This window comes from Aptenodytes forsteri, unplaced genomic scaffold, assembly GCF_000699145.1.
Source record: "Aptenodytes forsteri isolate BGI_AS27 unplaced genomic scaffold, ASM69914v1 Scaffold83, whole genome shotgun sequence".
Lineage (NCBI taxonomy): Eukaryota > Metazoa > Chordata > Aves > Sphenisciformes > Spheniscidae > Aptenodytes > Aptenodytes forsteri.
In genome coordinates, this window is record NW_008795371.1 from 2745043 (window position 1) to 2758542 (window position 13500).

General features: G+C 36.1%; 1 protein-coding gene across 2 annotated transcripts in view; it reads left to right on the plus strand.

Annotated features, from left to right (window-relative positions):
- Nucleotides 1-4708: 4708 nt before the first annotated feature.
- ZNF280D (zinc finger protein 280D) overlaps nucleotides 4709-13500 on the plus strand; it is a 50011-nt gene continuing 41219 nt past the window's right edge. The window contains exons 1-3 of one of the 2 annotated variants that reach the window (XM_009280368.2): nucleotides 4709-4849; nucleotides 8713-8778; nucleotides 8886-9256. In XM_009280368.2, coding sequence (XP_009278643.1) covers nucleotides 4711-4849; nucleotides 8713-8778; nucleotides 8886-9256 — 576 coding nt within the window. In that variant the 5' untranslated portion in view covers nucleotides 4709-4710. The remainder of the gene's footprint in view (nucleotides 4850-8712; nucleotides 8779-8885; nucleotides 9257-13500) is intronic. The other variant, XM_009280369.1, reaches the window with a different exon arrangement.

Here is a 13500-nt window from a genome sequence, read left to right on the forward strand (position 1 = left end):
TGGCCTCTTCCCGTGGCCTCGCACCCATCGCAGCTCGGGGGTGTGAACTTCTGACTGGTTTGCAAAGGCAATATTGCCCTTCCCTAGGCGGAGCTTATACCGTCTCATGGCAGAGAGGGTAGTGTTGGCTGGTTTAGTTTGTTTTGGGGGAAGTTGGTTTATGTTTTTTTAAAACTTTCAGGTTCAGTTTCAGCTTGGTCATCGTTTCTTCGCTGCTGAAACAAACGTAGCACTCAATAAAAATACAATTGCTCACGGTCCTGATGAAGCTGTGGATTGCACGCTTTTCTACAACTAACATGATGCAAAGTTATGTGCCTGTATGGGAAGTTGTCTGAAAAAGACCATGTGGGTGCTCACAGTATAGTCTGTGTTGTAAATAATAGAACTTCCCTGTTCACTGGAAGTGCAGCTATTAAACTGGAGGAAAAAATAATGTTTGAATAATTCTGATAATACTGTTATGGAAAGATGACAAACAAGGCTAGTCTGAGAACTTTCTGGTTAATGTAGATGTCCTCACTCTTTAAGCTCACTACCAATTTCATACTAGTGATTTGGTTTCAGTTATTTTAAGCCAATCCAAAGAAGTATTGAGTATTGGAAAGCTCATTTGACCTTAAGAGTGGAACAGGTGAATTTCATCTAAAGTAATAAATGGGTTTTCAGTAACTCGAAATCTTATTGCAGCTGCATTTGCCATGATTTTCTATAGTATTGATTTCTGTGCATCTTTAAGGTGCACTTCAGATCACTTTCTGCTGCTTTCACTACAGCTGTTACACTCTTGTTACATTTACTAATGTTTGTATCATTTTTGTTTATGTGAGTGCTTTTAAATCCTAAGGGTAAAAAAAACCAGATTATAAATACAACTGGCTTTTAATAAAGTTAGGTATCTTTAAACATAATTGCCATGATAAATAAAGATGTCCAAACTAGTGCTTTTAAAACACTTATTTCATCAGAAGCTTATTACTCTCTTGTGCAATGAGTTAAATTTTTTTTTTTCTGTCTCATATCAGGTTTTTAGTTTATTGCTTGTCTAGTAACTATAATAGTGTTCCATGGACTTGTGTCTTTGCAGGTTGTTGATTATTTGTGCCTGCCTAATGAACTTTCATAGCTAGCCTTAGTTTTTGCTGGGCAGTTGCCTTTTAAAGCGATATCTTGATATAGTCTAATGATATTTTTTAAATCTTTTAAAGAAATTGTTCACAATTTTGACACTTTTTATCCTAAAGACTTTCTTTGATTATATACATAGCATTTCATTGGAGTTTGGGACCTCTCAGATGCATGGACTACCTTTAAGGAGATGTGTGTATAAATGTGTATATATGTTTATACATATTAAAAAATGAGGAAAATAAAATCTATTGTCAATAGGTTTACCTTTCTTATACTGGCATCTGCACCTCCACTGGGAAATATTTGGGGAGAGTCAGGGAAGGATTCACTGTTGGTTTTGGCTTTGAGAGGAACCACCAGCAGGATTCCTGGAATGCATTTTCTGCGTTAATGTAGTTAAAGAAGCTGAAAACTTGGAAGCTAGTTGTACTTTAAAAGTGGGTGTAGATGTTTCCTTTGGCAATGGAGACCATTTGAGCAGTTCTTACACACCTCCTGTAATCAAATCCATTCCACCTTACTGCAACTTTGATTGCTCAGGCCACAGATTTTTTGACCTCTCAGTTGTGCCGGTAAAACTGTTAATGGGCCAGGTTATTTTTAACTTGCACTGGTTCATATCATAGTCCCGTGAAAAGTTGTACTAGCACAACTGAGGGAGCAGTGCAGGAGCAGGGCGGGAACTCATTAGGCTGGCTTTGTTGCCAGGAAAAAAGTCAGTGAAGGCTTGGCTTCAAATCATAGCATTGAAATAAAAAAAAATAAATAAAATTTAAAAGATCTGAAATAATCTTGATACTTGCCTTTTAAAAGCTGCCATACATTTTGAGTCACCTTTTGAGAATACCTTAATATGTATATCTTGGTTCATAAAATGAAACGTCCATAAGAGGTGCCACCAGTTGGTGTAACTTTCTAAAAGTCCATGCCTATGTTATCAAATTACTTCTAACTGTATTTAAAAAAAAAAAAATCAGCTGCATTATAGTGTAGCTGAGGTTATCACGTGTATCTTGTTAGAATTCTGCTAACATGCAGGTTGCTTGTGTCTATTTTGTGTTTTTAATATAAATTACATGTGCTCTCACTTGCATTCTCTGAGCACATTTTGTAATTGATTACTTTTTTCCCTGAGCTCAAATAAAACTAATATAATTAAAAAAACCCTCATATTTATGTTGTCAGTTCCATGAAAAAAATCTCTGAAAATAGTCTTTCATTTTGCCTTGAAGTCTAATAAACTTTGCCTCTGTGTTAGTAAAGAAAAGGTGTTCTAAAGAACATCCTTCTACAAAGGAGAGTCAGGCTTGATTCTCTTTCCAAGACCTGGCACATGGCCCCTGTTTTCTCTGTTAAGTGGAAATTGGCTTCATATTCTTCCTCTTTTCCCACGACAAGAATCTAGTTTAGTGTCTTATTCTCTTCTTTCCTAGTACCATGTTTAACTTCAGCAGCCTAAGCTGATAGAGGAAGGAAGGAAGGAGTATAGCTTTGCTACTTTATATTATCCCCAAGGCTTAGCATGTAATGCCAGCAGCCCCATTCTCATGCACTTTAATGAAAGTAGGGGCACGATCTGTCTGCTCCCCTGTGATAAGCTATTACAGACTAATTATTTCTACAGTCCATCACCAAATCTAGCAGCTCATTACTCCTATCCTGAAATTGTCTTCTTTTATTAGATATTAGACAGTTTCTCACTGTGCCTGTGCTGAAGACTTCATTTCAAACACTGTTGATAGATAATGAGGGGTATTCTTAGTTTTGCATTATTACACTTTCAAAAAAGAAACTTGACCCAATGTTTAGTATATATGTTGCTCTCAAAATATTTTTGGAAGGGAGAAAATCATGGGAAACCGTACAGAAAAATGTGTTGGATAAAAACCCTCTTCATCTTACAAGATAAATCATTTAGTTTAAGAAATACCAGTTTATGATTATGAATGTAATCTTGATTTTGTCACCTTGTGTATAAGGTTTGATAGTCTTTAATGACATAATCATATACATTAGTGCTGGTCTGATGCCCTGGCTATTAGGTTTAGGGAGTTAAACTGTCAGAGAACTATCACTGCGTAATTGTGGGAAGTCAAGCTTCCTTAACTGGTTTGCTTTGTCAGGTAAGTGTTGCATCAGCACAAGAATGAGAGAAGTATTAGTAATGTTTTTTGTTGGCAGTGGCCTGGTAATAAGACTAGAAATATTCTTATATTGATTGTGGCCTTCATGAAAGGAACTGTTGCTCGGATATTCTTCACTTTTTGTCAAAGCAGTCCAATGATGAATTGAATTTCATGTGCTTAACTGCTCATTAATTTCAAGGAATTCCTATATTGGCTGGAGTTACTATTGGGTTCCTCATGCAAAACTGTATTGTTTCCCCTCCAATTTGCCAAAAAACGGAGACACTGAATTTTGCGAAGCTCCGTGTCTTAGGCAAAGCAAACATGTTGTCTTGGGATCCTGATCCTGGTTATTGCTGAGACAGCCCTGTGGTTTTATGAAATTACTGGTCTTTACGAATTAGATTATTGGTAGTGTGTGTAAAGAAACGTAAAAGTTTCTTATTTCCTGTATTGTTCAGAAATACTTCCAGATTATGTTAGAGGATGTGAAAAGAAAGAGGAAAACTTCGTTGGCCATCACTGTTTACTTAAAAACCAAATAAAACCAGTTACGATTAGAGATGCTGATTGTAATTTGGTTAATTCCAAAAGCTACATATTTTCATTACTATTTTCATACATGACATTTTTTTTCCTTACTGCAAGAGCAAGTCTCCAAGCACAAGGGACTCAGTCTAATGAGATCTATGCAAAATTTTTGTCAAGTCCTAATTGATAATGAAAACACTATGCAATGCGTTGTGGGTATGGTTTTGGGGTTTTGTTGTTGTTGTGGGGTTTTTTTTGTTTGAAGTCTTTTTTGGTGTGTGGTTTGTTTGGTTTTTGGTGTGTGGGTTTTGGGGAATTTTGTTTTGTTTTTGTTGGGGTTTAAAGAAAATGTGACTATATGGGAAGCCCTGGCAAAATCTTACACAATTTGTGGGGCTGTGGTAGGTTGTGGGTTTGGGTGGGGGTTGGGTTGGGGTTTTTTAGATGCAAAGAGAATAAAGCTATAACGAGTGTTTCACTAACTCAGTTGTGCCAGGTGTATTACATGCTTCATAGCAGGGTCTTCACATTTCTTGTGAATCACTTACCTGGAATAGGAGTATTTTTTTAGAAGATACCTTTCACTGTGGTGTCAGAGGCTTCCTCTGATGGTTACTGGTGGATTATACAAAAATAGTTTAAATTATGCAGAGGATATCTTTGGTCTTTTATCACCTTTAATAGCAAAGATGAGAATTCAGGTAATTATCAGAAAGGTGTTGTGGTGTCGATCTCTGAAGATCTATATCAGATCAGGTTCAACCTGTATAGAACATGGCGGGGGGCAGGGTGGGGAGGGAAGACTTTTTTATTGGAATTATCATCAAGTGCAGTAATCTTTACTGAACGGTGAAACATTTGTTTCATGAAAGTACTGAATGTTTTGGTATGTATGTTTTGGTTTTTACTATCTAGTCTCAAGATGGCAGAATTATTTATGGAATGTGAAGAAGAGGAGCTAGAACCATGGCAAAAGAGAGTGAAAGAAGTGGAGGAGGATGATGATGATGATGAGCCAATCTTTGTTGGGGAAATCTCAAGCTCGAAGCCAGCTAGTACATGTAAGATAACATTTTCCATAATTTAAAACAGATATTTCAAGGTGTAAAACTTTAAACTTACTTTGAAAATACAGAATTTTTAACAGTAAGACTTAAGAAATTCTACATCTTAAAGCTGTTCTGTAGTTCTCTGTCATACTGAAAATTGAAATTCTTAAGAAATTCTGTCTTAAAACCCAGGTTATGCACAGCTGTGTCTACCTCTAACCTTAAATCTCTGAAGTCAAAACAAGGACGTTTGAAGGTTTTAGCATTAAAAATATGGTTAAAAGTCCAATACATACAATGCTGAAACCATGCATGCAGTTGCTCTTAATATAGTTGATATTTAGTTAGATACTTGGAAGTGTCTCCCTACTAAAGTAACGTGCATGAATTTAAGTCTTCATGTTACAGTCCCTCTTTTTCCTCCACCCCACGTTTCATGTGTTGGTGGACAGTCTGAATGGGTGGACATCATTCTGACAAAACCAGGGTAACTGTCTTAAGTATCTATAATAAAAGCACAATCAGGAAAAGTAATTAATGTGAAAATAGTAGAAGCCTCTCTGTTAAGTAAGAGATTTTTATTAATAAATTCATTCATCCCCTGTAAAATAAATAGGTTTTTTCATCAAGTTCTGTAGTTTTCTCCTAATGCAGGCAGTGCAGGGAGTGAGGTTAGGTGGTTGTGATGACAGCAGATGTGTCAGGATTCCATGTTTGTCCTGTGCTTGGGCTTTGGCAGGTAAGTAAAGGAGAACGTTATTTTTGTTACTTAAATTAATTTTAGTAATGAAACTTTCTGATTTCTGTATGCAGCCATCTTACAGTCAATTGTTAAGAGGTTTGACCTAAGGTTTCTCTAGCTATTGAATACACAAGACTGCCTGGTGAGGTTTACTGATTTCAGTTTCTGCCTCATCTCTGCTATGCTTGCACCCAAGATTTCCACAGTCATTTTCTGAAGGTGTATAGTTTGCAGTGAAGAATCTCAAGACAAAATGTTAAACTAGGCTCTCTGTCACACTCTGCTGCATGGACTTCGGAGCTATTATTAGCTGTTCAGTCATTTTAGTTCACAATACTTTTATCTTGCATCTGAACTCTATTTTACTTTGTTACTCACTGGGATAGTAAGTCTAATGCTTCTTACACTAGCTTAAAAAAGTGGAAAATTATGTTTTAAATATTAAAGAAATACTGAAGCTGATGTTAAAGTTCTCTCACCTGAAAATAGTTCTTAAGGGTTAATATTTTTGAATATTTTAAAAATATTCTAGATCCTCTTGAAAATTTGAAGACTATTTAAAAATTACTCTAAGAAGTTTTCTACAGTTACAAACTTCTAGAAGGACTGAAAAATACCCTTACTGTTTTTTGGGAGGTCCAGAGACCTCTGGATTGCTGTGGGTCATTGGCAGTAGGTCATGGCACAGAACAACTATTAAGGCACTAGGCATATGTTGGAACAACAAATATGCCAAGTTTCATTGCAGTCATTGTATTCTCAAGATTTTTTTTTTTAGTCATAAAGGATAGAAATAGTTCAGGTGAAAACTACAATTTTGATATGATTCAGCAACTTCAAGAACTTTGGTAAAAGAGAGAGACTTACAATGTATGCATCTTATTCTAGTGCTGTCCATACTCAGTCCTGACATAAGTAAAATCACTTATGGTATAACTTTTTACTTTATCTCTTTTCCTTCCCTTTCCTCAACTTTTCTCTTTGTAATCTTCTACTTCACTATCAAAAACAGCTATGGAAGAATGACCTCAGTTCTTCTCTGGCTTGTAAGTAGTGCTACCTGGCAGTAGTCAGGCTTCAGTTTGTTATTGGTGATAGGCAAGACACAGTGAACTCAACTTTGCTTATCACTGTTGTTTAGTTTTTACCTGGGAAAATTCCTCTCTGATCAGATGAAAAATTAGATGACAAATGGAGACTCGCGTGTAGTTCTTAATTTTTCTGAAAGGTATGTTTTCTGCAATACATAGCAATTTTTTTAACCTTTTCCTGACAATGCAATTATCAGTTTTTATACAGACTGGTGTGGAAAACTTGAAGGAAATAGTTAAAAACCCAACTTTGACCTGCTGGCACAGTGTCATGTACAATAAAGTGCCTCTTTGGACATACTGGAGGGTTATTTTGACTGGGATGAAAGTAATTCACACTTTGTTCCCTTTACCATTTCCTGCAACTGCTCATTTTTCGTACAGTTACTGCTCATTTTTCTTGCTTCCCTTTTCGTAATGATACAAACCTGTAATTTGTTGCTACTTTAGAATGTTGTTCTGCATGTTAGCTTTCTTATACTTCAGTGTTCTTTTACCTAAACAGGACAAATAACGCTTTGATGGGGGAGGGGAAAGGGCACATCAAGTCTATGATGAATCAGTTGAGTCATGTAAATCTAGTTTATAATTTCAAATCACTGGCTTCCTAAAATGTTCTTTTTAAAAACAGTAAAATCTACCTCTGTATTTTAGGATGTGAATTATGTGCACATCAGACTGTCTGAAGCCGAATATGCTTTGTGAGACATAACTTTTAGGATAGCGCTTTTTTTTTTTTTGTAGGTAGATGAAGGCTTTAGTTATATTTCACTCTGGAATTCAAATTCCAGAGGTACAGATTTATTAACAAACACAAAAAAGTATGTGTCGAGCTAAGTCCCAAATTAAGTTAATCCTTGCTCGTAGTTAGTGTTGTGTTGAAGTAAAAGTAGTATTACTATTACAGGATGAAATTTCATCATATCTTAAAAAATGCAAACCTGTTTGGATCTGTTGGTTGCAGCTGCTTTTTTATTAGTATGATCTAAATGCAGGTGACAGGTTGAAAGCTGTGATCTTCTGAGCTCTACTGCTATTAGATTTATTTATCAACCTGAGTAGTGTATGCTAATGAACCATGGCTGGTGGAAACAGCCTTAAGGTTATTAAACACAATGTGTAGATAACTCTAAGATCTATTGTTTGAGATCCTGATGTAATTTGATCCTGGTTTGAGAAGGTACTTTAAATCTTGTTGGTTAGATATTGGAGGATCAATCTAATTTCATATGCATATTTTCACATGTCAGAGCAAGAAACTTGACAGCAACACTAATGGAATTGAGAATCTGGTGGTAGAAAAATATTTTGATTTTGTGAATATTTTTGTAACGTTCTGGAATGATCAGAAACCCCAGGCTAAGACATAAAACGGGGAATATTGGTGGCATTAGTTAGGGAGTAAACATCAAATATAAGAAATTCCATGTGTTTCTGATGAGCTAGAACTCTGGTCATAGACAACCATGTAGGATATGTAAGAAAATCAGTTCTCTTGTAATGCAGTTCCAACACAACTCCTTTGATTGCTGGTCTGTTGATTTTTCTTTCACATTGGAAAATGGGAGTCTAAAAACAAGTTTGTAAGTGCTGTATTTTCCTGTAATACAGAAGCAAATTGTGTAGTTACTGGTTTAGAGAAAATGCTTCCTTTAGTGTAGAGCAGTTCTAGTATTTGGGGAACTTACTATGTATATGAGAAACAGAAGTGAATAAATGCATTATAATCAGCAAAGCTAAGTATTTATGAAATGTTCTTTTTTTGTTTTCACTCTTATTTGTGTGTTAATCTATCTCCAAGAAAATAAAAACTGAGATTCTTAGGTGAACTAGCTTAACCTAAGAGAAGAGGAGTAGAAGAACGTACCTTAATTTGTACAAATGATGCTTTGTTTTGCCAGGTATTTATGTTCTAAATAATATTCTAATTTATAAGTCAAATCCTAATTGGCTTAATTAGTGGATATGAATGCTACTTTTAATTTGAAAAGCAATTAAGCTATTAATTTAACTGCAATTAAGATAAATGTAACTTTTGACAGATATATTGAACAGAGTCAACCTCAGCTCATCACGAAGGGGGATACAGAATGGTGCACCCAGTAGAGGTACTTTATTGTCCTAATATGGTAATTAAAAACAAAAAATCCACAACACTTATGAAACATCTGACTGCAAAATTATATAAAGATAACTTTGGAATCCTTTGCAACAGGTACAGTTACTACATTCAAGCCTGACAGTCACCATTATGCAACACCTGCCTCCAGCCCCAGTGCCGTGCCTGTTTCATCAGTCTTTCAGTCTGTATCCAGACCTACAGCTAGCTCTGTAGCAGTTCAGCCATTGTCTATACCAGTGAACGTTTCAGGAACTTCACAAACACTGCAGAGACCAGTTACTGGATGTTTATCAACACAGCAGATGCCTGGGTCAAGTTCTGGAATATCACAGCCTGTTAGCAGACCTGTAACGATTCCAGTGACGACACAGCCAGTATCAAGAAATATCATGGTTCCTGTAGTGGCTCAACCTGTATCCAGGCCCGTGACTACTGTAACAGCACAGCCTGTAATACTCAATCAGGTAAATTTTTATTCCCTTAAACTGTAAAATACTCAGGTGCAATTACTTTTGAATAAATTAATGAGGAACATACTGACTCAGTCTAGTAATTTGAAGACCTGGACTAGGTTATAGCCTAGCATTGTATAAACTGTAAAGGTTCTAGGACCATAACCTTGCACTGGTGAATTAAAATATGTATTTGAAAATACTGATTTGCAAGACTCAAAAATGATAGCTTTAGTAACAGTGGAATTACATTAAATGAAAATCTTAGGCATAAAAGAAATCAGTACCGTTTACGTTATTTTGTTTAGGTTGTGGAGAAATGGTGGAAATTCTCATTCTTTAAATTTTGCAGATTTCTCTGCTCAGAGACGGATCCTCCGTATTGATAATTTAATTTTTAAATAGCTTGCATTTGGTGTTTAAAGTAACTGGTTTTCCCACCTGATTTTTACAGTGCCTCTCCTGGGATTTGCACTTCTTAAAAGAATGCTGTAGTGGTATCTCCTTAGGTGTTTGTGCTTTTTGGTTCACGTGTCAGTTGTAGTGAAACAGTAGTATGGTAAGGAGGACTTAAGCAACCAAAAGTTTCAGGGTCAGTACATGAAACAATTCAGCAACATACTTGTTTGAAAAGCCCAAGGGAACTATGCCCATAGATCATGTATCATAGATCTTCCTGGATTGTCACAGAACCTCAGAATGATAACTTCAGGGAGTCAAGTTAGATGCTGTTTTTATTGCCTTAGCTGTTGGACATTTGTGAGAGAGAAAGAATGAAGGTTAAAATTTCATATTTGTATGAGGTAAACTATGATGTGATACCTTTATTGAAAATAATTTAAGCTGGAACTGTTTAGACAATGTGCCTATAATATTAGCTACTACTGTCAGGTTAAAATGAAGCCCGACAGTAGGCACCATCTCCACCGTCCATGCAAATATACACACCTGCAGTTGTCCCAGCTGTCAGTCTTTTGGTATAAATAAAAATCATGCAGCCTAATGTATTCTGCATTTGCTGAACAGGCGTATCGGTCTGAATGAACATAGTTTATAAGGCCATTAAAACATGAGAATTAGATCTTCTTCTTAAGACTTGTGGCTAAATCATTGCCAATGGGGGGTTGTATTTTAAGAAAAATAATGCAATGGAATCATTGCCTATCAACTGGGTCGCTGAATCTCTGGCAGATTCATTAGGGAAGAACTCATACTTTCCAATTTTGAGTCTTCAGTAGTTGATTGATAGTTTGCAGAGAGAAATTGTGGCATGTCTGGTGAAGTGAGTTAGCTAAATCAGTCTGTCACTGTATCTAAGAAGGCCTAAAAAATCAAAAGTCCAGATGTTGGTAGGATATCTAGATTGCCTCTGGAGTGTCCAGATATTGGTAGGATATCTAGATTGCCTCTGGAGTTCTCTTAAATCTGTTTTTATAAAGCAGCACAGTTTAATAGAGAAACATCTGCTACTTCACATAGTGTATACACATATTTCAAGTCTGTGAATTTTATTTTTATAAATGTTTACTTATGACATAGTATGCTTTATTAAATCCTTCAAAGGAGTACTAGGATGTCTTGCAGAATCTTTACTGCAAAAGAAAGCCTTCTCCTTTACTTCCCTTGCCCATACATGCTCATATTTGTTTTAATAGATGAAGCTGCTAGTGGCCTCTACACTGTTTTTTATTAGAAAACCTTAGAGTGAACAGACCTAGGAAAGCTGAACTTCTCCAAAAGGTATAAGCTGGACGTAACTCGTCAAGGCAGTGATTTCCTTTAAAGAGACTATGCACACAGCACTTCTTTTTGTGAGAGTTCTTTCTCATTCATCGAGTTTACTTTCAACAGGAATATCACAGATGAGACTTTAGTTACGTTTTTATAGTCTTACTTTGCCAAAATCTGCAGGTTGTTGTTCTTCCCTGGCAGAGTAGAGAAACACCTATTGGAAGAAGTTGCAGCCTGAAATATGACTTTCAAGGTACACGGCATGGAAAAGGATCTCTAACCATGTATTAGTCAGTTCTGTCTATTCCAAGTTAGACTGACGTGCTTTAGAAAGTAATGCATCCTTTTCTGGGATATCCAGTGCATAGGTATTCCACTGTTGAAATTATATATAATATGGTTTCTTTACAGCGTTGACATTTTGATTCTAGCTTTCATGAGCTCTTAATTTCATAAGTTATCCTAAATGTAACATCCTATTCTTTGGATGTTAAGAAATTCTTGAGTACCTTTAGGAAGATTTTTCTGGGTTTTTTTCCTTGCTTAAGAAATGCTGAAAGCGAGTCTTCCATCTTTTCAACTTAACTTTTCTAGATTCAGAATTGTATTTCCAATTTTAGCCTTATCTAGAATAATTTGTTTTCTTGTTTTTGTATTGTTCCTGCCACTTGGTTATGTTATATTTTTAATGTGGAAAGAGGCTTGTTTGGTGTGCTTTTTCTTTTTTAGTGAGGTACTATAGTTTAGCTTCTTGGGCAAAGTTCTGTGATTTTTAATATCACTCCTGCCACATTATGTCATTTGCTGTTCTTAGTGTCATTTGTATACTACCTGTATTTTGGTTCATGTCCTTGGTTTCAATTGTCTTCATTCAAGAGGTCCTTAGGTTTTTTGGATTTCTCTCCTCCCCCCCCCTTATCTAGTCTTTATTTCACTTGAGGCCACTATTTTATATTGATGATTTTCTGCCTTGGGCTTTCTTTGACGCTTTCGTTCACACATTTTCTGTTTCTTCCCAACTTGGTTCCTCCAAAGTGGCAAGGGCTTCAAATAAGTTTTTCTGCGAAATGTTTGACGTTTGGATCTTCAGCCTCCAGATTTTGAAACTTACTTTAAAATTAAAATATTGTGATGTGAAGATGACTGTGAGGTATGACTAGACACTGTGGCAGGACCTATCTTTAGCTGAACATCCTTCAGAGTGCCTTTGCATTCTTAATATGGTGCAATATTTTTTAATCTCAAGATGTCAAAGCTTTTTCTGTGGGAACTGATTGCTTTTGATCACCAACTGGGTTGAAACACACATTTACTCAATTTTGTAACAAGTAGGTCTATAATTTACCTTTTGTCAATGTTTGATATTCCAGTTTTATCATTGAAATACTCCTTTCCAATCATAGGCTTGATTCACTGACTTCCTGTAAAAGTCTAGTTTTTGTGTTCTTGTTACTGCACTACGTTAGTGCAGTTCCAAAAATTCTGAGTTGAATTTGGCTTCAGTCGTACTGTTTACAGCAATTCTAATTCAGTCAGAGCTACTGCTGTTGTATATGACAGCATACGGCTATCCTCTTCTTATCAAAAAATTTGTTCTTAATGGTGAAGATCATCTATAATTCAGCGCTCAGAATGCTCTCCAGTAAGCCCCAGCCAATTCTGTCCATATCTTTCCCCTACTTAATAAGCACTTTCCTCAGTCTGAGTGTGATTCAGGTTCCAGTTGTTCCTAGTTAATTTTGGGAGAGCAAAGGTCCAATAGCATGCATCGTAATTCCTCTGTGTGGATTTGGTTACCAATTATCATGTTGGTTTCCACAGTTAGGAAATCTGGGATGCATAGTATGAACCCAGTATTTTCACTAGTCTCTTGGAAAACTAAGAGTGGTGATAGATTCCCCGCCCCTCCCCCTCCCACTTGAGCCCTAGGAGCTTAATTTATAAAAGTGTTGGGTTTTGCCTTTCTGCATGTGAGAGCACCTGTACATGTTGTTTTGATTTTTTTTTTTTAATTGATGTAGTAATGCTGGTTGTTTTGGTTTTGGGGTTTTTTTTTCTTTAAAACATTTTTGCTTTCTAAAGCATGGGAAGATACTGGTTTTTTTCTGTATGTAAAATGACAGAGCCAAATTGCATGAAAGAAATAATTGTAAACAGAAAAGGACATTTTGAAAATTATGAGACTTTGACTTTCCAGGATATCTGGTTTTACTTTCTTACTCACCAGATACGTTTAGTATATACTAGGGAGATGTACATATGCCATCAAAATACCCAGGATATTGTTTTGAAGAAAGTTAAAATGTTAGCAGCACTTAAAAAAAAACAAAACACAACAACAGAGTAGTAAGAGAAGCAGATTTTGTGTGCAGCTATTGTATTGGTCATATTTCAAACGTAGGTGGTATGCGTAGTCCTTCACACTAAGAGCCTACCACAGACTTACCATCTGAGCATTAGTTGTGCTTGACGTGGGGTTTGCAGATTAAGCTGCTTTGCTTGTAATTTCACTGGCTAGTCTGAAA